This window comes from Girardinichthys multiradiatus, chromosome 12, assembly GCF_021462225.1.
Source record: "Girardinichthys multiradiatus isolate DD_20200921_A chromosome 12, DD_fGirMul_XY1, whole genome shotgun sequence".
NCBI classification, from domain to species: domain Eukaryota; kingdom Metazoa; phylum Chordata; class Actinopteri; order Cyprinodontiformes; family Goodeidae; genus Girardinichthys; species Girardinichthys multiradiatus.
In genome coordinates, this window is record NC_061805.1 from 29,513,831 (window position 1) to 29,539,349 (window position 25,519).

Consider the following 25,519-nt stretch of genomic DNA (forward strand, 5'->3'; position numbering starts at 1 on the left):
CTCTGGGATCCGTGGGGGAAGCCTGACGTCGAGCGAGGCACCGCTGCACAGCCTCCTTTAGCCGGAGTGGCTGAAAGTCCCGGTGTGTGTGAATTCACACCTGGCCAGTGGGTTATAGCCTTCCTCTGCGCGGGGTGACTCTCACAGGGTTCAAAGAGTCACCAAGAAGTCAACTCCGAGGTGAGACAGTTTTAAAATACAGTTCATAGGAAAAGTACTTAACAGTCGTTGGTAGTGCGTCGCCGGTAAGGACGCTGCATTCGAATGGTTTTATTCCACCGTGAAAGGGATAGTGACAAATTTGGTACAATCCCGCCGTGAAGGGGATTAAAGAAAACGACTGAGGATTATTCCCCTGCGAGGGAATAGAGTAAGCGCTATATAAATAAAAGAAGAAAAGTACTTAAAAGTCGTTGGTAGTGCGTCGCCGGTAAGGACGCTGCATTGGGATGGTTTTATTCCACCGTGAAAGGAATAGTGACAAATTAAGGTAGGGCCCCGCCAAGAAGGGGGCCAAATAAAACGACTAAGGGTTATTCCCCTGCGAGGGAATAGAATAAGCGCTATAAAAGTAAAAAGAACGGAGTAAATTGAGCTCATAAAATAACACCAAGTTAACTTAGAAAAATTACAAGGTACCTGAAACTAACTGTGTGACTGTGTTGTGTGTGTTTGGAGGACTAAGCATTTTAATAGAATCATAGCAGGATTCTGCTAGTCCTGTGTTTTCTTTTGCCCAGATTAAAACTACGTACTGGTGACTTTGGAGATTCAGGTCGGATTTCATTCCAGAAAATTAACACCGCTGCGAATTAGTCGCAGTAGAAGGGCGTGTTAATGTCCTCTCCTTAAAGTCTCATGCCAGTGACCTTTTATCTGGGACATTTATACTACAATTAAACTAACATAAAACATAATGGGGAAGAAACAAAGTAAACTAATTGACTTAGAAGGGGAGGTAAAGTTTATGGAGAACTATGTAAAAGGAGCAGGTATGATCTGTCATAGATGGAATAAAAAATAAAAAACATGGGTTTTTGGGCAAATTAGATACAAAGGATGTCTTAAAATTACAAGGGGATCTAAAATTAGCAATAATGAAAACTAAAAAGAGAAAAATAACAAAGAACAATGGGGAAAGAACAGAGAAAAAGCTCTGATTTAACAGAAATATGTGCACGATGGCATAAAAATACGGATTTTCAGGTAACTTAATTATCACTGAAATCCTAAAACTACACGGGGATCTTAAACTGGAGATTAAGCATTCAAAAGATTCAAGAGACAATAAAAAACCTTGCCAGATTATAATTTCAAAGGGGACTTTTCAGTCCCTGAGTGCTCACAGTTGATAAACAGATTAAAACAAAAAGATGAATTAAAAAAACAACAATAAGAGCAGCTTTTAACTGACATAGCCATAATACTGAGGCCTTAAGAAAAGCACAGAAAAAAAACTTTCAGCTTAACTGAAAACAAATAAAGGGGGGGGGCGGACTGCCACCCATCCCAGTTTAGAATACCAAGGTAGCCCCAAATTATAAAGACTAAGAGGTGGTTTTAGAGGACGTGGTAAAAGAAGTTAAAAGAGGAGGTGACAATGTGGACAACATGGAAACTGTCCAACTGGACAACCCAGTGAACAATGACTAGAGAAGAGAGAACAGAATGTTGTTAAAGAAGTAATCTGAGAGTAAAAGATTTTGTAGCCAAGCATTAGTGAGAAACAGGTGCTTTAAAAATCATTCTATGGTGTTATACTACCAACAATATCATGATAAAATGCAAAAGATTCATTTTACAGGGAAATAATTCCATATTTGGCTCAGATTGTTTGCATTCTTGATTTTTCCTCTTTGAGAGAAGTTAAATTTCAGCTCTGTGAAACGACCTTGATAAAGAGATGCAGCTGCCTGAAAACAAAGATAAAACTTCAGCAAACAGCAGAAGCCTGTCTCTGCTGAAAGGTCTGAAAAAAAATTGTAACTCTACCCTGCATGTGTCAAACTCAAGGTCCGCGGGCCAAAACCGGACCCCAGAAGTTTAGTGATTCTCTAGAAGTAGAGCCTTTTAATATGGTGATTGTGTGCTTGAATGTTATTTTGTCAATCAATAAGCAGTTTTGTCTACATTCTGCCACAATCTGCCTTTTGAAAATGTTTTGAATCTTGCTCTTTATGTATAAAAAAAAAAAAAAGAAAAGAAAAATTGGCTAAAGTCTGCAGACACAAAATGAACTTGGATTGAAGCTCTAACTATGTTTATTTAATCTGAGATCCTCTCCAAATGCAACAGTATATGTCAGTCTACATGAGATACTAACAACTTCACCTACTGGTATAATATAAAGATCTGATTGAATATGTGAAACAAACAATGATGAAAGTTTTTCAACAGGTGATGTTCATCCAGGAGGAAGACAGTGTTCCTAGGAAATGCAGCTCATTCATTAACAATCATTTTTTCTCCTATAGGTGGAAGTTTTGCTGACTAATCATAGGCTGGATCTATGAAACATTATGTGCACAGAACAAATGACCAAGGTTCTGACTGACTTATGAACCTCACTGACCTGACAATGATAACATGACACCCAACAGATAACACCTTTAAGGTGGACCCACTAAGACCACCTTATTGATTCTTGGTGAATAAAAAAAAAGAATTTAAGCATTCAAAACAGATCTAGTGGAAACAAAGGGGTTATGAGGAAACAATGTGCATTTTAAGAATAATAGAAGTCAAATTATGTTCAAATTTTTGCAAATAAAAATTACTCTGACAGAAAAATAAGTAAGTAGTGTGTGAATGTGTGTGAATGGGAATGACTGATTTCATTGTAATGCATCTTTGAGGGACCTTAAAAGCGCTAATAAAGGTCTGATGTTCTGATGATCTTTGCCAAATTTATATCTTAATAAGGTTTCCAGAATCTTTTCCGAAAAATCATATAAAGATAGCAAAGGTTCTACCTCTACTGAAAATACTGATAACCATAAGAAAGTTCATAGATCTGTCTTCAATTTTTCCTAATTCTTTTACAAACAGGTTATTTAAACTTTCATGTGGCCAAATGTCTGTGTTTGACTTTCTGTTTTTGTGAAATAAATGTCTGTTTCATGTTATGTAAAAATTAGAGTCCTCAACATACCATAATAATATTAGGTCAGTTCTCTATGGTAAAACAAAAAGATTTTAACAGATGTTTAGACTTTTTCCAGTCAGGTTCAAAATGATTGAATTAGACTCAAACTTAACATAAGATGAAATGAACCTTAACAGAATTACTGGACTGGACTGAAATAGAGAAAACGTGAGTTAATTGAAACAAACTTTAGTTACTTGAACTAAATACAAAGCTGACTGAAACTGTATGTTGTATCTATAAAACTGGGTAAGATAAACTAAGATTATAAGATATAATATGCCCTTCATTTTTTTGTGTTCATCAGTGAGTGAGTTTTTATTTTTTATTTTTAATAAGAACTAAACCAAGCATTATTTATAATAATAGCAACTACCAAAAATAGTGATCTCATTTTTAAATGTAATAAGGACTTACTTTATAAACTATGGTAAAAAAGAATAATAAGAATTTGGAAAAACAGAGGCTTTAAACCTCTGCAGGAACAGCACTGACACTGTCAAAAGTGGATCCTAATACAGGAATCTGGAAGCTCATTCTAGCGTGGACAGTCAAAGTCCATCCAAGGATACATTTAGATGAGGCAGAGGGACAAATACAGGGCTTAGCTGAGAGCAAAGAGAGCAACATGCATCCTGTCCTAGCTGCTGTCCCACCTGAACTGTGGTCCCAATCATCAACTGATGTAGGGCTTATAAAGGGGTTCCCACCATACAAGGTTAAACTAATATCTGAAAAAAGGCCATTAGTCCGTCAATACCCCTTAAAGCCAGAAGCTGAAGAAGATACTAAGCCAGTAATACAAGATATGTTGAAGTCAGGAATATTAAGAGAAGCACCTGACGCTACATGCAAGGCATATCACACTGACATCGCTATTATTATCACAGCCAAACATAACTCTAAAAAGATGTGCCCTTTAAATCCAAGTACTCTAATACCTACTGCAGAAGATGGAAAACCACATTCTTATAAAGCAAAAGTTGAAGAAGACACCAAACCCAGAAGAGACATTTCTCAAACCCTTATACCAGATTCATGTGTTGTGTTTGTAGATGGCTCAGCATCTAAAGATGAATATGGAAAGAATAGAGTTGGTTATGCAGTAACAACCATCGATAGGATAATAGAAGCTAAATCTCTACCCAATACATGCTCAGCCCAAACAGCAGAATTATATGCTGTAGTAAGAGCATGTGAATTACATGAGGGACAAATACTTACTATATACACAGACAGCCAATACGTTTTCGGATCAGTACATCACCATGCTAAGATTTGGCAAAATAGAGGTTTTAAAACATCATCAGGGACAGAACTAACTCATTTCAACCTATTAAAGAGAAAATGTCAGATCTGCTATTTATAGACACAGACGTGCTGAAAGACGCCCAACAGTCAGCACCCAAGACAGAAATAAAGGCCTGGCTAAAGAGAGGAGCACAGAAAAAAGATGACATCTATCAGATAGAAGATAAACCAATCCTCCCAAAAAAGTTATACAACACAGCGGCTACAGTGACACATTGGGAAGACCCACGTGTCAAGGGGGGAATATGTCACATCTGGTAAAGCATTAATGCTACACTATAAATATTTCTGACTATGCAAATAATTTTTGCAGATCATGCATAATTTGTTGCAAACACAGGGGAAGAAATATTGCCTAGTTGTAATAGATGAACCTAGTGACACATTTCTTCCCCACATATGGTATCCCACAGATTATAAGGTCAGATAATGGAACTCATTTTGTAAATAAATTAATAGAACTAAGTTCTAAAGCATTAGGGTTTCAGTTAAAGATTAAGGAAAACAATGGAAGAAACAGGGAGGCCATGGCCCGAATGCCTATCCCTGGTTAATTATGGATGAGAATAACTCCAAATCAAACTGGTCTTACTCCATTTGCCACCTACTGTACATCATTGTATGGCTCCACCCACTATATTCTGAGTCTGAGATCACGTGACACCAAGTTGCTGATGTGAATTTGTATTCTCAAAGAAATAGTACATGGCAGACCGTTTTCTCTGCCCTCTGACATGAATGAAATAGAGAAAGCACAACAGGAACCTTCATTAGCTGAGTGGATGAATAAAATGTTGCAGACAAAAGAAGAACAAATGTCCAGTGGTCTGCCGATAATCTCTGCTCCTATCCCACAGAATGAGGCCTGGAGACCTGGTCCTGATTAAGACACTCCACCGGAAGGATTGGAGCACTCCTTGGTGGAAAGGGCCGTTTCAAATACTCCTGACAACGCCCACAGTTCTGAAAATAGCAGAGAGGCCTTCCTGGATCCATAAAAGCCACTGTAAGCCAGTTTTGCCATTACAGGAGCCAGATCAACCGACGGGGTAGCAGAGGAAGTCCGGGTTCAAAGATGGCCCAGCGTCTCAAACCGGTGAAGAAAACAGCTGATCTGCGCCCAATTATAAAATGGCTCTCTGTAACTTGTGGACAGGACTGATAAGCCTGAGCTTAATTCTGGTAGCAGGACTCTTTCTCTATCTAAAGCAGGATCCACAGGAGGTGATACCGAACCAGAAGAGATGGACATCAGACGGGACCCATCTCAGAACACTGACGGAAGAACATGACGCACATCCATTCCTACAGAATTTCTGGTATTGTTCATGGTGGCATATGCAACACTGAACCAGGTAGAAATGCACGAAAATGAAGGGGACGATTATGATGACATGTTGTAAATAAATCACATCAAAAGCCTGAGTGTACTCATACATTGTATTTCATAAAATAACCTTACAGCAGAAAATCGGAAGAAGTTGTTGCTTAAGTGAAATGAGAAAAAGTACAATGATGACATAAACAGGGCAGATTTTTTAATTCTTTTTTTTTTTATGATTTCAAGTATTATTCTTTTATTTTTATGATTTCAAGTATTATTCTTTTTTTTTTATGATTTCAAGTATTATTCTTTTATTTTTATGATTTCAAGTATTATTCTTTTATTTTTATGATTTCAAGTATCATTATTTTATTTTTATGATTTCAAGTATTATTCTTTTATTTTTATGATTTCAAGTATCATTATTTTATTTTTATGATTTCAAGTATTAATCAACATTTAACTTTTAATGGTCGCCGAGGGCGGCGGGGCCGTATGAGTATTTCCCACAAAATATAATCTGTTTACCGTCCGTGGGTTTTCGCTCATACAAAGTATTTTTCTTACTCGTTTTTATATTAAATGTTTTTACTTGTGATAAAAGGAGGGACTGTTGGATGGGTGTGAGGACTTGTTATCACTCATGTAAAAACCTTGGGTTGCAAGGCACCTGCACTATGCCTTCCTCCCTGTGTGTGTGAGATCATTGTTATCTCTGTGTGAACCAGCCTCCTTTCCGTCTCACACACACACACCCTGTCTGAACTGTCTGTTGAACTGTGCATATAAATAAAGAGATAGGGTGTCAAAACTTTGTAGTTTCACTGCAAAGTGGGCTACCCTTGTCACAAGTAACTATGACTGTATCGTTCTTACCTCTGAGTTGACTAAATAATACCTAACATGAAATAATGACTTTTTTAACATTCAGGTAAAAACTATTTGAAAGTGAGAAATTAAAGAACAATCTCACTTGGAAATTGTTTTTGGGTAGTTGCAGGACTCTCAGAGTAAAAGTAACCTACGTGGCCTCAAAATAAATGCGTAGTACAGGGCCAACTTGATAAGTTAAAGAAATGTCAATGTGACAATGCACTTGACGAATATGATATTATACTATACAGTGGTGCTCATTGTGATTGTTTGGCACCCATATAGAAATTCAAATGCTTACTGTAATAGCCCAAATGGCAGCTGCTTTATTACCATTTTTAGATCACACGTGACCAAAAATCAGGTATTTTTGATTTTTGACATAGTTTGGAGGTTAAGTGGAGTTTAAAACAGACTGAGGCTGCAAACCAAGCCTTGTGTACAGGTCCTTCTCAAAATATTAGCATATTGTGATAAAGTTCATTATTTTCCATAATGTAATGATGAAAATTTAACATTCATATATTTTAGATTCATTGCACACTAACTGAAATATTTCAGGTCTTTTATTGTCTTAATACGGATGATTTTGGCATACAGCTCATGAAAACCCAAAATTCCTATCTCACAAAATTAGCATATTTCATCCGACCAATAAAAGAAAAGTGTTTTTAATACAAAAAACGTCAACCTTCAAATAATCATGTACAGTTATGCACTCAATACTTGGTCGGGAATCCTTTTGCAGAAATGACTGCTTCAATGCGGCGTGGCATGGAGGCAATCAGCCTGTGGCACTGCTGGGGTCTTATGGAGGCCCAGGATGCTTCGATAGCGGCCTTTAGCTCATCCAGAGTGTTGGGTCTTGAGTCTCTCAACGTTCTCTTCACAATATCCCACAGATTATTTATGGGGTTCAGGTCAGGAGAGTTGGCAGGCCAATTGAGCACAGTGATACCATGGTCAGTAAACCATTTACCAGTGGTTTTGGCACTGTGAGCAGGTGCCAGGTCGTGCTGAAGAATGAAATCTTCATCTCCATAAAGCTTTTCAGCAGATGGAAGCATGAAGTGCTCCAAAATCTCCTGATAGCTAGCTGCATTGACCCTGCCCTTGATAAAACACAGTGGACCAACACCAGCAGCTGACACGGCACCCCAGACCATCACTGACAGTGGGTACTTGACACTGGACTTCTGGCATTTTGGCATTTCCTTCTCCCCAGTCTTCCTCCAGACTCTGGCCCCTTGATTTCCGAATGACATGCAGAATTTGCTTTCATCCGAAAAAAGTACTTTGGACCACTGAGCAACAGTCCAGTGCTGCTTCTCTGTAGCCCAGGTCAGGCGCTTCTGCTGCTGTTTCTGGTTCAAAAGTAGCTTGACCTGGGGAATGCGGCACCTGTAGCCCATTTCCTGCACACGCCTGTTCACGGTGGCTCTGGATGTTTCTACTCCAGACTCAGTCCACTGCTTCCGCAGGTCCCCCAAGGTCTGGAATCGGCCCTTCTCCACAATCTTCCTCAGGGTCCGGTCACCTCTTCTCGTTGTGCAGCGTTTTCTGCCACACTTTTTTCCTTCCCACAGACTTCCCACTGAGGTGCCTTGATACAGCACTCTGGGAACAGCCTATTTGTTCAGAAATTTCTTTCTGTGTCTTACCCTCTTGCTTGAGGGTGTCAATAGTGGCCTTCTGGACAGCAGTCAGGTCGGCAGTCTTACCCATGATTGGGGTTTTGAGTGATAAACCAGGTTGGGAGTTTTAAAGGCCTCAGGAATCTTTTGCAGGTGTTTAGAGTTAACTCGTTGATTCAGATGATTAGGTTCATAGCTCGTTTAGAGACCCTTTTAATGATATGCTAATTTTGTGAGATAAGAATTTTGGGTTTTCATGAGCTGTATGCCACAATCATCCGTATTAAGACAATAAAAGACCTGAAATATTTCAGTTAGTGTGCAATGAATCTAAAATATATGAATGTTAAATTTTCATCATTACATTATGGAAAATAATGAACTTTATCACAATATGCTAATATTTTGAGAAGGACCAGTATATCTCCATTGTTTCACAGTTATTATTTTGTGAAATAATTTGTGTTTATTTTGTGTAAGAGTGATTATCTGTCAATATAAGGTTAGTGTTCCACACTACTCAGTAAAACGGTTAACAACACACTGACATTTAGTGTGGTTTTGTTTAATAATTATCAATTATTAATCATAATTAATTAATTGTGCTTATTAAACGCCATGAACCCAATAATCACACCACCGGAGTGTTTCTCTGATCTCTATTCGTAAGAAAAGATTTTTGGTTAGAATTTATTAAGTCTGAATTATGATTTGTTTCATTATAATTTTTGATAAATATTCATAATCAATAATCATAATGTCTTACATGTCTGTGGAGCTTTACAGCTAATTCAGCTCTTTGTCTGGTGTTACCTAACAGGCATGTTGTATGACTTATATCTTCAAATTTGTTATTTTAGATTTCATCAGGGTTAAGGGAATTTCTTTCATTATCTTTCCTCATTTAATTTAAATGATCAGACACAGGTAGACTTAACTGAATACATTATAAAATGTATCAGGAAACTTTTCTGCACCATGTCTTAATTATGGACATTACAAAGTTCCTGAAAAGATGAGCAAACAACACTTGTTCTTTTTTTTTTCATTTGCAAAACACTGATACATCCGGTAATGAATATTCAAATTAGATCTCTGTGTACATTTAAGTTTATGCATCCGTTCGTGAAAACAGACTTAATGATGTATCCTCCTGTGATGGCACATTCATTATTGCATGATGTAAAACAATGTGTTGTATTTCCAAAAACATCTTAACAAAACCAATCTAAGGAGGAGACATGGTCATGTATAGCAACATTTACTATTTGATTCCAATAAACACTGTATTGAGAAGAAATGATAGCTATTTTTGCTTTTATTATATAAGCAAACAGTATGCCAGAAAATGGTGTCAAAAACGACATACAGGCTTTCCATACTGATACTGAAAAAAGACTGTGATTAAGCAATTTTACCCCCAAAAAAAAGGAAAAGTGCTGTATTTGAAACAACTGACGTTTCTGTGGCCCTTTTAGGCAATTCCCATGTAATGACTTCTAGCTACTTATATCAACTTCCACTCTCATTTTTTCAGTCTGTCAAACGGTCCCATCAATTACTTCCTTCTCCTAAAATCTCAAAGCTTATTTTCCAATCAGCTTAGGTGCAGGTTAATGATAACAGTGCACATACCTCAGCAACTGGTATGCCCTCCGGAGGTCGACACTGTAGCAGCACCTCCTGCTCCAGGGACACTTCCTTTCCAAGGGGTTCTTGTTCAAATGACTTCTTCAGGTCTGAGGAGAGAACCAAGCATTTTATAATGACAGTCAAGGAACAGCAGTGTGAAAAGTACTTTTAAAGTATGCTAAAAGTAGGTAAAACTTTGTGTAGTGAAACAAATCCAATGTATACTTTACATTTCATACATGGCATTACAAAGGGGAAATGCATGTATTTTATTTAGCAAAAAACCTCAAGAAATAAAAATAAACCTTTATAATAGAAAATCACCCAAAGTACTACTGAAACGTGAAGATAGCGTGCGCATGAAATATAAAAAAATATGATAAAATAAACATTAGTTCAACACTTAGGAAGATCAGTTTGGGGGTGGTGCTATGTCAGTATAAACCAGTCTTACACTCATTTCTGAGTCAACAAAGACAGACTAATTATACTTATGTTTAAGTAAGTCATGCATGCAGTGGCTTCTCACACTTTCCAGTTCACAAGGGAAAACACTTAGCTGCAATACTGCTGATCCTGAAAGAAACCGGAAGTTGGAATCTATATACAGCCACAAATATTTTCCCACCAGGCTGCTTTGCTGTATGCCCTTCTGTCTATTACCATGTAAAAAATTTAACCTCTCTTTCTGTCTGGATTCCATCAAAGTTCAAGGATTTCAAGCAAGCCAAAGAAAAATAAACGATTCACAATGATGGTTCACATGCTGTGATAAATGACAGGATTACAAAGCAGCACAGAATGCGGAGCCTTTTCTTTCACTGAAGGATTTGAGAGAGCTCAAATGTTTTTTTCATTCACTTCCAAACAATAAAGGCTCCCAAATGGTACACTTATACAATTATGGAAACATTAAAACTAGAAAAACAATAGAAAGTTCAAAACTAAGTGTTTTTAAAAGGATTAAATAAAACCACGTTTTTAATTCTAAGATTAATAAAATAAATCTTGTTTATTAGATTATTATTATTATTATGAATGTAGTTACATTGGCATCTTTCAATTTGCTTTTTCATTTTACTTTTTTCTTGGTATTTTACCACAATATTTTAAAACTTGCTGCCAATTTATGGGGTAAGAACGCTGTCAAAATCAAAGTGTATGTAAGGACGGAAATGTGTGCATATTAGTCAATAGTTGTGCATAAGTAAAATCTTAAAGAGGTATTGTATATTTTCTCTATAAGAATACAAAATAAAATGTTACAGCTTCAAGAAATTACAAACACATAGTTCAAGTTTACAGTTGTGGTTTATTCTTTATGAATACAATATACTATAACAGTTTGTGAATACAACTTCTTTTCTATGAGAATACGAATTTACATCAGCGATTTGGTGTCACTTGATCTCAGGCTGGTTAGTGGAGCACAGTTAATCGATTCGCGTGGCGCATGGGGGGGGGGGGGATCAAGAGTATTATAAACAAAGCATTGTTCTTATTTTTTACAAAACTAAAACATAGAATATAGTGGGTGGAGTTATACAGTGATGTACAATAGGTGACGGTATGCACCTCTGAGTTTGTTGTGAACCGCCAGCAGAAGAAGAAGAAGCAGCAGCATTAAGACATATATAAACTTTTTAACATTACCTGGCTTTGTACCGTAGTTTCTTGGTCCGTCATCTTAGCGCTAGTCCTGCTGCTTCTTCTTCTTCTCCTGCTGGCTTCGCAACAAACTCAGAGGTGCATACCGCCACCTACTGTACATCATTCTATAACTCCACCCACTATATTCTATGTTTTAGTTTTGTATTACATAAAAATAAGAATAATGCTTTATTTATAATACTCTTGATTTCCCCCCTATCTCCCCTCTGTTCCTAATATTCCTTTTAGACTGAATTATCTCCCATTACCCTTTTCCATCATCCAAGGCCTAACTCTGTGCTCCACTAACCAGCCTGAGATCACGTGACTTGTTGTCACATGATGTACAAATGCTGTAGATTTGTATTCTTATAGAAAAGAAATCGTATTCACAAACTGTTATAGCACATTGTATTCATAAAGAATAAACCACAACTGTAAACTTGAAATGTGTGTTTGTAATTTCTTGAAGCTGTAACATTTTATTTTGTATTCTCATAGAGAAAATATAAAATACCTTTTGGATTTTACTTATGCACAACTATTGACTAATATGCACACATTTCCATCTTTACATACACATTGTTTTTGACAGCATTCTTACCCCATACCAATTTTTCTTTGTTGAGGGTTACTTCTACCACGGTCATTGTTTTGTTTTTTGTTTGTGTATTCCTCTAGATTAAATCATATTTATATGTACTAATTATTAAAGATGAATTACCTACTATCTGACTCAGGTTTTTAGCCTGTTGGCTCGTAATACGTTGTTATGACATATCTCTACTTGGAAAGTTCAATTTACCACATGTGAAAAATAATTAGCATGTCACAGAAGAAGCTAATAAAGCAGAATGTAACTTGAGATATATGACTGTGTAGCAAGGCTTAGCAGGCAGCTGTATTTATGGGACAGGTCTGATGATGTGATGGATATCTATAGGAACAGATGATGAGGGTGAAGTAGGAATAGCTGAAAGCTGAGCGCAGACTATCACAGTTAGCTAAATTATGAGGTGCTATGGTGTCATTACTCTCAATTCAAGGACTAATTTATCCACCCAGATTTGGACTGAAAGGAAGACTGGACTTTGTTCACGACTGTTATGTGGCTAAAAGAAATCATATGGCATATGTTTGGCCTTGTACAATTGATTATGTTTTACGTTGGTTTTCCATTTGTTCTTGTGTAAAAATGCAAGCTTGTAGGAACAGGTTCTAACTTCATGAATGAGGTGTCACATAACACATTGAAAAAGTAATTACCAAGGGTAAGGAACTGGAAAGTCCGCAAGAGTAATTCTCCAACTCTGGTCCTAATCCAGAACACATGGTAAATAAATCCAGATAAATCAACACCTTATTTTAGGGCATGCTTAGCTGAGGCTCAACTGAAAGCTACGAGAGAGTCTAACTCAGCAAAGCATGATGCTATAATGCTGGTCATCCATAATAATAATGTTTAAAGCAAAGCACATAGCTTATGAAACACAACTCTTTCTGTACCTTTTGTCAGGTACATGATCAATTACAACTGCCAGGAAAACATAGAGGCAAGTTATCAACAAGGCATATCAAAGCAAAGAGCAAGTAAGCTAGCATTAGCATAGCCACTCAGTTAACATCTCAATTTACAATAATCCTCAGCAGAGCAAAGTAAGTATTTACTCAATATTATTTGTGGCCTTATGTGTTCAGTTAGTTAGCCAGAAGAAATAAATAATAAATCCACACAAGTTTTAGGTGAAGTGCTGTTATAATGTTATAGCAACAAAATGAGAAATGGTTGCTGCCCAAACAAAGCAAAGCATGCCAAACATCATTAATGCTGAGTAAGTTGCTTTTACAGACATGTAACATGGATGAAATGCATTTGAATTTTAACCATTTATCGGAAGCATGACTTTACAAAGGGATATTTTTTTTACTTTCATATAAAGCATATATGCTATTTTGTGTTACAAAAATACTTATAGATAACAGAAAATATTTTAAGAGCTTTACAAAAACATTAAAATAATCCCAATATTTTTTTTTTCTGTGGAACTACTGAAAATATATGCATTCTATTAATTCACTATTCACTATTGATTCAATACTTTTTCAGATTAAGGAATGTGTTTACTTTTTAAAACATGGAATTCCTAAAATTAATTAAAAAAAATATTTCTACATAAAAATAAAATATATTTTGGAAAATAGTTGCTTTCACAAAACAATATGTTTACACAGCTAACTGAAAGCACGCAATGACATTTTTCACACTAGGTTGCGATGTAATATAAAAACAGTGCCTTGCGAAAGTATTCGGCTCCCTTGAACTTTTCAACCTCTTGCCACATTTCAGGCTTCAAACATAAAGATATAAAATTCAAATGTTTTGTGAAGAATCAACAACAAGTGGGACACAATCGTGAAGTGGAATGAAATTTATTGGATGTGTCAAACTTTTTTAACAAATAAAAAACTGAAAAGTGGGGCGTGAAATATTATTCGGCCCCTTTCCTTTCAGTGCAGCAAACTCACTCCAGAAGTTCACTGAGGACCTCTGAATGATCCAATGTTGTCTCAAATAATTGATGATAATAAATAGAATCCACCTGTGTGTAATCAAGTCTCCGTATAAATGCACCTGCTCTGTGACAGTCTTAAGGTTCTGTTCAAAGCGCAGAGAGCATCATGAAAACCAAGGAACACCACCAGGCAGGTCCGAGAAACTGTTGTGGAGATGTTTAAAGCCGGATTTGGATACAAAAATATTTCCCGAGCTTTAAACATCACAAGGAGCACTGTGCAAGCAATCATATTGAAATGGAAGGAGAATCAGACAACTGCAAATCTACCAAAACCCGGCGGTCCCTCTAAACTTTCATCTTGAACAAGGAGAAGACTGATCAGAGATGCAGCCAAGAGGCCCATGATCACTCTGGATCAACTGTAGAGATCTACAGTTGAGGTGGGAGAGTCTGTCCATAGGACAACAATCAGTTGTACACTGCACAAATCTGGCCTTTATGGAAGATTGGCAAGAAGAAAGCCATTTCTCAAAGATATCCATAAAAAGTATCGTTTAAAGTTTGCCACAAGCCACCTGGGAGACACACCAAACATGTGGAAGAAGGTGCTCTGGTCAGATGAAACCAAAATCGAACTGTTTGGCCACAATGCAAAACGATATGTTTGGTGTAAAAGCAACACAGCTCATCACCCTGAACACACCATCCCCACTGTCAAACATGGTGGTGGCAGCATCATGGTCTGGGCCTGCTTTTCATCAGGAGGGACAGGGAAGATGGTCAAAATTGATGGGAAGATGGATGGGGCCAAATACAGGACCATTCTGGAAGAAAACCTGTTGGAGTCTGCAAGAGACCTGAGACTGGGACGGAGATTTATCGTCCAACAAGACAATGATCCAAAACATAAAGCCACATCTACAATGGAATGGTTCACAAATAAACGTATCCAGGTCTTGGAATGGTCAAGTCAAAGTCCAGACCTGAATCCAATCGAGAATCTGTGGAAAGAGCTGAAGACTGCTGTTCCCGAACGCTCTCCATCCAACCTCACTGAGTTTGAGCTGTTTTGCAGGGAAGAATGGGCAAGAATTTCAGTCTCTCGATGTGCAAAACTGATAGAGACATACCCCAAGTGACTTGCAGCTGTAATTGCAGCAAAGGGTGGCGCTACAAAGTATTAACGCAAGGGGGCCGAATAATATTGCACGCCCCACTTTTCAGTTTTTTATTTGTTAAAAAAGTTTGACGCATCCAATAAATTTAATTCCACTTGTTGTTGATTCTTCACAAAAAATTAGAATTTTATATCTATGTTTGAAGCCTGAAATGTGGCAAGAGGTTGAAAAGTTCAAGGGGGCCGAATACTTTCACAAGGCACTGTATATATGTGTATCGGTAAGTTTTTTCTCAGTTGTTTTTATGTACTGCATTTCATGTTAAAGCATCTTGTAGCACTTAAAGTTCAGATTGTCTTTTTTTTATTATTCATGTGTGGAAAGAAAGTCACTTTATTTTTTGTAGCATGAAAAGTAACTAAGTTGATCCAGATTAAGTTAAAAGTTCTAACATTAGCAAGCTGATCCCAATTTACTGTCAAAATTGGGCAATTAAGTACAAAAACTTTCATTACATTAAAGGGTTTTCTGGTTGTTCGGGATCATGAAATCTGATTTGAAACTTTAAACATGAAGTTTGAAATATCTTGATCTGCAATAAGTTAAAGACAAAATGCAGGCATGATAAGCATTCCTTGTATTTTACATATATATTATATGCTTAACAATTTGCCCACAAGGCTGTGGAAAAAAACCTATCTGTCCTTTGCCCTTAAGTTTTAAAAGTGTTCAGAACTCAGTGTGTGTTGCATGTCTAACCTTGTGTTTTTTACTCTGTTTCCTAAGCGTACTCCTAATCACCTTAAGTGTCAGGCGTAGTTCACCTTTTCTGGGTGCACACAGACTCGACAGAAGATTTTTTAAAACATTGAACTGGTTGACACTGAATTTCTCTCATGGAATTTCGTGGGGACGGTCACTGTACAGTGGCTAAAAGACACAGAGGGTGTCATGGCAGAAAAATGTAGTGGTTAAAGAAGAAGGGGAGGGCGGAAGGTTGCAACCTAAAACGTAAAACGCAAAAATAAAGAGGATCCAGCTTAAAATAAGACTTCTTTCTAGTAAATAAACCATTTTTTATCATCAATTGTTCAACATACAACAACATACAAACAATTTCGTGACCATGTATGTCACCGTATCAAATACAATTATTTCTCTTGGTAATAAATGTCTTTGATGAATTATGGAGAAAAATAATCCTACAAATCCTCAAATTTCCAAGACTTTTGATTTAATTTTACATTATTTACATCCTGTGTAGATGGCACTATTTTGTACCCATAAAAAAATCAGCTATAAAACAATCACTTTTACAAAGTTTCACATTTTAATTCTATTATTTATGAATTGTTACATTTGTGTGGGGCAATGCAATCTAAGCATAGAAAAAGGCAAATTTATATTACAGATGTCTTGCATACAGAATTTCTAGCCAAAGGGCAATTTTTAACCCTTGCAAGGCAAGATTTTCAACTAAACAATACAATGCAACAATGATCATAATACATCATCATTAAGTCGGGGCTCCACGAAGGGCTTGACCTGAGAAACATGGAACGTGGGGTGAATCCTCATAGAGTTGGGTAATCTCAGCCGTACATCGACAGGGTTGAAGATTTTGGAAATTGGGAAAGGTCTAACAAATCGGGGTGCCAACTTCCGGGATTCTACCCTTAATGGTAAGTCCTTGGCGGAGAGCCAAACTTTCTGCCCCACCTGGTACTTAGGGCCAGGGGTCCGTCTCCGGTTGGCCGTTCTTGACTGAATCAGTGACATTCTGATCATCGAACTCCTGGCCTTTCTCCATATTCTTTGGCACCTTAGGGAATCGTTCCTGCTCCTGACCTCATTCTCTGCAGTTTTCTTACCCTTCTCCAGTTCATAAATTGTCTTTCCTGTTTCACTAATATGCTCAGTCAAATCACTTATTTCCTGTTGCAGGTTCTTGTTCTCCCTCTTCAGGGTCTCCAGGTGGCCCAGAGCTTCTTCATAGGTGTCTTTCATTTTGAATATGTGTGTTCAAAGCACGCGTCTCCTTCAGAGCTCCTTCCAGCTTGACCTGACTCTCTGCATACTTCTGCTTCCACTCTGCAAGAACCCTGTCAAAGTTCCGCTGCTTCTTGTCCAGGTTTGCAGCCAGAGCATTAGCTCTCTCCACGTCAATCATCAAGACCTCCACTTCACCCTGTAGCCTCGGTTTGGTCTTCTCCAGAGAGGCACATTTCACATTCATGGTCTCGATGGACTCTTCCGCATCCTGAAGACGCCGGGCAAGCTTTTTCTTGGCCTCCTCGAGCTCCTCAGTGCGCTGAATGGCATCAGTTTCGTACATGGTTCTCCACTGAGCCACCTCGCTGTTAGCCTTGGACATAGCACGCTGCAGCTCAGCTTTGGCCTCCTGCTCCTCCTCATACTGCTCTCTGAGCAGATCACAGTCATGACGAGCCGAATGAACAGCATGAGCCAGAGCGTTCTTGGCCTTAATCTTATTAAATACTTCCTTTTTTCATGGTATTCTTGAGGTACCTTGGATAAATCTGGATAGGTCTCCTCAACCTCATTCTCCACACTGACCTCCGTAGCAGCAGACAAAAGACAACATGACTCAGACCAACCCAGAACTTCTTTTCTCTTCCAGTGAATGTGAGGGTTGTGTTTCTGCAACCAGGAGGCCCCTAGGACAACAGGAAGTTCAGGTGAATTTATGATCATGAAGGTTACATTCTCTTGATGATTACCTCCAACTGTTAAGGTAATTTCCTCCATCCCGAGGTGTGAATTGTTCATGCTGTGACCATCCAATGCTAGCACTTTACGTGTATCAGAATACGGAATTAGCTTTATGTTCTTAATGGCGAATGCTTCATCCATGAATTCAGTGTCTGCTCCTGAATCAATAAACACTGCCCCCTGGAGAGACATGGAAGAGGTTCGAAAATGAGCAGGAAACAAGAAGGAGGAGGCAGTTAGTTGACTTCGGCTCAGTAGAAAACTCCCTTCCTCTGCTGAGCCTGTCCTTTTTGATGGACACCTGAGTGCTAAATGTCCCTTCTCTCCACAATAAAAACAGAGCTTGAATCTTCTCCGACGATCCTTCTCTTCAAGCGTAATCTTGGTTCTGCCCAACTGCATGGGCTCACAATCCTCATTTTCCTCAGTGAGAGATGACCGACTCCTTCTCCCATGCCAGAGTGCAGGACCCTGAGTTAATGAGGAGCGACCCTCCTCATGTCGCTTCCCCCTCCCTCTCTCTGCCAGTCGAATGTCAATGCAAGCAGCCAGGTCCTCGAGTTGTTTCAGAGAAGAGGGGTAGTCACGGGTTGCTAACTCATCCTTGATGTCTGCGTTTAGTCCTTGCATAAATGTATCCATCTGTGCTGCCTCATTCCAACGGCTATCTGCGGCCAACAAATGAAAGTCAATTATATAAGACGAGACAGACTGATCACCCTGTTTGAGGGACAGTAAGCCTCTTGCGGCTTCACGACTTGGAAGAACAGGGTTAAAAACTCGAATGAGTTCCTTGGAAAAAGTTTCATAGAAGGTACAAGATGCAGACCTGTTCTGCCATTCAGCAGTCCCCCACTGCTTCGCCCTTCCTGCCAGCAGAGATATAACAAAAGCCACCTTAGAACGTTCAGTGGGAAAGGATGACGGCTGAAGCTCAAAATGAATTTCACACTGAGTTAGGAAAGCTCGACACTGGTCTGGGTCTCCCCTGAACATCTCAGGTGGAGATAGGCGTGGCTCCTTTTGTGACAGTGGCGGCTCGGAGACAAGATTGCCAGAACGTAGTGTGGAAATTACAGGTCCTTCTCAAAATATTAGCATATTGTGATAAAGTTAATTATTTTCCATAATGTCATGATGAAAATTTAACATTCATATATTTTAGATTCATTGCACACTAACTGAAATATTTCAGGTCTTTTATTGTCTTAATACGGATGATTTTGGCATACAGCTCATGAAAACCCAAAATTCCTATCTCACAAAATTAGCATATCATTAAAAGGGTCTCTAAACGAGCTATGAACCTAATCATCTGAATCAACGAGTTAACTCTAAACACCTGCAAAAGATTCCTGGGGCCTTTAAAACTCCCAGCCTGGTTCATCACTCAAAACCCCAATCATGGGTAAGACTGCCGACCTGACTGCTGTCCAGAAGGCCACTATTGACACCCTCAAGCAAGAGGGTAAGACACAGAAAGAAATTTCAGAACGAATAGGCTGTTCCCAGAGTGCTGTATCAAGGCACCTCAGTGGGAAGTCTGTGGGAAGGAAAAAGTGTGGCAGAAAACGCTGCACAACGAGAAGAGGTGACAGGACCCTGAGGAAGATTTTGGAGAATGGCCGATTCCAGACCTTGGGGGACCTGCGGAAGCAGTGGACTGAGTCTGGAGTAGAAACATCCAGAGCCACCGTGCACAGGTGTGTGCAGGAAATGGGCTACAGGTGCCGCATTCCCCAGACCTGGGCTACAGAGAAGCAGCACTGGACTGTTGCTCAGTGGTCCAAAGTACTTTTTTCGGATGAAAGCAAATTCTGCATGTCATTCGGAAACCAAGGTGCCAGAGTCTGGAGGAAGACTGGGGAGAAGGAAATGCCAAAATGCCAGAAGTCCAGTGTCAAGTACCCACAGTCAGTGATGGTCTGGGGTGCTGTGTCAGCTGCTGGTGTTGGTCCACTGTGTTTTATCAAGGGCAGGGTCAATGCAGCTAGCTATCAGGAGATTTTGGAGCACTTCATGCTTCCATCTGCTGAAAAGCTTTATGGAGATGAAGATTTCATTTTTCAGCACGACCTGGCACCTGCTCACAGTGCCAAAACCACTGGTAAATGGTTTACTGACCATGGTATCACTTTGCTCAATTGGCCTGCCAACTCTCCTGACCTGAACCCCATAGAGAATCTGTGGGATATCGTGAAGAGAACGTTGAGAGACTCAAGACCCAACACTCTGGATGAGCTAAAGGCCGCTATCAAAGCATCCTGGGCCTCCATAAGACCTCAGCAGTACCACAGGCTGATTGCCTCCATGCCACGCCGCATTGAAGCAGTAATTTCTGCCAAAGGATTCCCGACCAAGTATTGAGTGCATAACTGTACATGATTATTTGAAGGTTGATGTTTTTTGTATTAAAAACACTTTTCTTTTATTGGTCGGATGAAATATGCTAATTTTGTGAGATAGGAATTTTGGGTTTTCATGAGCTGTATGCCACAATCATCCGTATTAAGACAATAAAAGACCGGAAATATTTCAGTTAGTGTGCAATGAATCTAAAATATATGAATGTTACATTTTCATCATGACATTATGGAAAATAATTAACTTTATCACAATATGCTAATATTTTGAGAAGGACCTGTATATTGTGTAGCACAATGAGAATTGTGTAAAACAAAATGCTTCTATGTTCGAAACACTGTGATGAAAGGGACTGCAAAGGATGTGAAATAGTGAAAAACAATGAGTAACATTTAAATCCATATGAGTAATAAGCCACAACTGCTTTCATTAGAATTCCTGTGACACACTGTTCACAAAGCATTAAAGACTCCCAAAATGTCCATGTATAACTGCAAAACTACAAGGCGAGCTTTCATTTTGTGCAATATAAATCTACTCATTACCCATTCTGTGTGTACAGCTATATTGGTTAAGTAAGTTGTGTGTGGACAGAGTATGTCTGAGGCTGAATGATAACTTCATAATACAATAAATCCCTCTGGGGGATGACAGACTGAACAGAGCATGATGGTTCATTATGGGAGTAATCACCAAAAGCTTTAGGCCTAAATCCACCACATGGCTATCCACAAGTACCAACACTGAAAAACAAAGATGTAACGTAAGAGACAGCAAGATAGTGTCACAGAGAGAAATCTGCACAGAGGGGATAAAGAGGCAGGTACAACAGACACAGTGAGACAAATGAACAAAGTTCCACATGTAACTAGAAATGAGTAAAGAATAACTGTAGAAACAAGGAGAAAGAAAAGTGACTTCTGGATCAGACACACTTTTCCCATGCCAAGCAAATTTAGGAACAATTTTGTGGTCTTAATTAAAGTGGGAGATGGAGAAATTGGCTGTAAATTAATTTCAATAACGATAGAGAATTAAATTAAATGAGATTAAAACAAACTGATGAACAGACACACATTTGTAAGCTAGGATGCTATAGCACACAACATCTGCCTATTCATAGGAGAAGTAAATATTTCTCTTGAATGTTTGTGTTTTAAAGACAATGAATTGGCATGATTTGAAGTCACAGGGGTACCAGCAATTCATGACAGGGAAGCTGTTTGTTTTGTGCATGTGTTCTCAAGGGAAATATCTGCACTAGGGCAGAAGCGACAGATGTTCTCATTCACTGACCCGACTTCTCTCCCTAAATAGCACTCTCTAGCTTTAGAAATATCAGCAAAACCAATATATATTTTTCTAAATAGCATTTTAGAAATACAACAGCTAGTAACCACAGCCCAGGTAAAGTGTTCTTTTCTGCAAGTTCGTATTCACTATATAGCAGTGTCAGCAAAAAATAGAAATATGACCTCCACTTGCACAGACGAACCTTCGAAATCCCCCTCCCTCTGTCTCCCTCTTCGTCTCTTTCCTTCTCTACCTCAAACTTCCATCACTCAACTAAAACTGTTATTACGTTTGTGGTTAGCTTGTTGCCTCGGGCACCTCTACATAAGCACATTTCAGAGCAATTATCCTAAATGGGTGTCTCTGCCATGCACACTGCCCATGCCAAATCATAACGGTTTCCCCCCGATGCAGCTACTCAGGCATTAAAAAGCAATGTGAGATTCTTGGGAAAGGAAAGTAAAGGAAAAAAAAACGAGAATAGCTTAATCAATCAAACAAAATTACAGAGAAAGGTTTGAAAACAGGAAATGCTAAGCAAGCTTTATTACTAGTTTAAAATGACAAACAAATACCACTTGCTATATAAGCTTAAAATTTTATGATGGTGGTTCAAAACATTATTTGCTCCTTTTTCTTTCTTACTTTATAACATTACGGAAGGAACTACATTTTAACTTAACACACATTTTTTTGTATAAACACCAGTCACACCAAAAAAGAAGATGGACCCACTCAACACATCCAATATCTACATCATTAGAGAGATGATGGGTAACATACATCTTAACTCTTAAGTGCATTGCTCATACAGTGATCAATAAAAAAATGGATAACTTGCATTTATTATGTTAACTTTTATAGTGGAAATGAGCTGAATTTGTTTCCTAGCTTTGAACTTGCAAATCACACTTTCTTTTTATCCCCTTCAAAATAGACGTTTGTAATAAACCAGAGAGCATAAACCAAATGAGAGTGAGCCACATACATTTCTCTCAAAGACTGGGAATGCATGGATCCCTGCAAAACCAGCAACAACAGAGCAGGTACTGAGATAATGCTAGGTGCATTGACCTGGTTAAGTGTATTAGCACTGGTCATGTGATGTCAATGGCACAGGTGACTGTGGTGCTGAGACCAGTATTGTGGAGGCATTGAGCAGAGGTTGACACAGGCTTCTGACATGGTGCAGCAGAAATGGATCAGGGTTCTTGTAAGGAACAGCACAGGGCTGAATCGCCAAGGCTGTGGCAAGGGGATAGAGGTGATCATAAAAATAAAATTGTGGCAAACAGCAGGGTCTGACAAAAACTAGTGAAACAACAAAGCATCACTCCTGGGGATTAGATTAGATGCACCTGGTGGCTGCTGCTGTGCAGTGCAATCTGTGGCATGCCATACACCTGTGTCTTCCTTGATATATACCGACTCTGACAAGCAGACGGTGCCAGATTTTTGAAAGCCATTCGTGTGAGTAGATATCCAGCGGTCCTTCCTGTCTGATCATTGTTCTTGACCTTGCCTTGCCTTTTTGATTTATGTCTCTGCCTGCTCCCTGTCGGACTATTTGTATTTTGGTTGTTGACCTCGTTTCCTGCATCTGGTTTATGCCTATGCCTGCCCCTTGCCTGACGCCTCTTGTTCCGATCGTTGACCCTGTTTCTGTCCTTGGATTATTGAGTCAGCCTAGCCCTCGGATTATTCAGCCTGGAGTCACTTCTTACCTGTGCTGTGGAGATTTGCCGCCCACTGAGGTTTCCCCTCTGGGTTTCAAGTTCCACTCAAGACAAAAGCAGGTTAGTGACTTTTCTGATCCCTGCAAAATCTGGAGAGACTACAAGTCACTAACCCCTCTTTCTGCCTCAGTGATTCCTGGAAGCTGTGAGGAGTGTTACCTGTGTGACATTTTCCTGTGGCTGAATAAACCTTTTAAACTTTCAGCACTGTGTTTGGCTGAATGTTGGGTCTGCCTTTTTCTGATTCATAGCAAATTTTGAATCTATTCTTAATTTGTTTAGGATGCAATATGACTATTTTTATCCCAGCAGATAAAAAAAAAAATTCTAAAAGCTCTTTTATACACCTTGTCCTCTAGTCTTTAGAGGTGACCAGTTTTGCAGAATATACTCAAGTACCTTGTAGACCTTTAAACACTTCAGAGTTCCCTTAAAATTGCCTCTAGTGCTCCACAATATCAAAATGGAGGAATTGAAAGTACACTGTGACTTTGAACGTCTCAGTCATTTTCAATGTGGCTATAAAGAGAGTAAATTTCTCTTGCTTTTAAGTCTCTTTCCACTCTGCCAATTCTTTTGCTGGACTCTCCACCCTGAAATTTCAACACTACATAACCTTTCATGAGCTGAAGACATCAGACAAGGTCTTTCACTCTAAAGACAGGTTTTAAAAAAGTAAACAATTTAATATGATTCCATGGAGCCATTACTCAGCAGTACAACACCTACTTTGTAGCCTGGTTTTTAAAAGCACTCATTAGAATCAAAAATAAACCCGAAACCTTTTTCACCGCTTCTATGTTGTTCAGTGACGAAAAACCACAGGCATTGCGTTTTTGGGAGTAATTACATGTGTTCAAAGTTGACAGACCAAAGGATGGTCCTCAGTCAATGCAAAATAAACCCTGCTACATAAACCCTGCTACAGGTCAAAGACATACAAATCACATTCCTTATCTTATCTTCAACAATTCTTAAAAGGTTATGTCTGAAGGTACAGCACAGTGTTGGAAGTTATTTATATATATACACACATTGGATATAGTTGGAAATGTGGGCCAATAACTTATGCAATCTTAATTGTCATATCAATGTAATTGTCTTAACAACCACTTGCCTGAAATCTCCAACCAAAGATATATTGGCAACGTAAACTGTTGCCAAAATGATACTGGTGAACTTTTGAGTAAATAATATGGAAGAAAACTTACTTCTACCAGTTCAATATCTGGACTGCAGAGACAACACCTCACAGTAACATGTCTTGGATTACACCATGTGTTGTTTACAAGTACTGCCAGTTAACCTCATTTGAGTTTGCCACTCCGCTTTAAATCTATGTATGCTCGTATGGTTAGAATGCCTGGCAGAGAGACACTGGAGTGAGGAACATGATCCAGCCATGCCTCAGTGACACATAATAATGCATTTCTGTAACTCTACCTGGGTCCTTTTTAGGGCTTGGAAATCCAACTTGTTTCCCATCAGTCTCACAGTCCCCCTCATAATCAATGAAAAAGATGGTTTGAACTTCCTCCTTCTCGCTCTTCTCTTTGTTCCTGCTCTGCATCCACAGTGCCTCCTTTTCAGCTCATCAGGGATTAGGGGTTGTAGTTGAAGTATTATGTGAGCTTTGAGATATTAATCAGCTGGTTCCAGTGGTAAAAAAATATCTTAATAATAATAATACATTTTAAGATCATCATACAAATGAAGGAAGAAAAAAAAAACAGTCCATATGTAGCACTGGACATTAAAAAAAACACAAGCATAAAATTGGACATTAATCCTACATTAAAAGCTGTTCTGAAAAGGTGAGTTTTGAGATTTGATTTGAATGTGAATAGGTCTGTACAGTCACAAATGTGTTTGGGGAGAGAGTTCCAGAGGGTGGGTGCAGCTGTGGAGAAGGCTCTGTCACCCCAGGTCTGGTGCTTGGTTGTAAATGGTGGAGACAGGAGGTTGGCATCAGAAGAGCGGAGGCTGTGGGAAGGAGTGTGACGGTAGAGCAGGTTGGTGAGGTAGCATGGGGCTCGGTTATGGAGAGCCTTGTGGGTGAGAAGGAGGACTTGAAATGAATGCGCTGAGGGACAGGGAGCCAATGGAGATTCTTTGTTTCTATGTTGATGCATTGCACATGTCCAAAAGTAAAAAGAAAGTATCAGCAAAAATCCTTCCAGATGCACAGCA

The 25,519-nt window shown here is 38.8% G+C and overlaps 1 protein-coding gene across 3 annotated transcripts in view; it reads right to left on the reverse strand.

The window, feature by feature from the left end:
* LOC124877689 (netrin receptor UNC5C-like) overlaps positions 1 to 25,519 on the reverse strand; it is a 348,599-nt gene that overhangs the window by 150,686 nt on the left and 172,394 nt on the right. For all 3 annotated transcript variants that reach the window (XM_047381101.1, XM_047381100.1, XM_047381103.1), the window contains exon 4: positions 9,923 to 10,026. In XM_047381101.1, the coding sequence (XP_047237057.1) occupies positions 9,923 to 10,026 (104 nt within the window). The remainder of the gene's footprint in view (positions 1 to 9,922; positions 10,027 to 25,519) is intronic.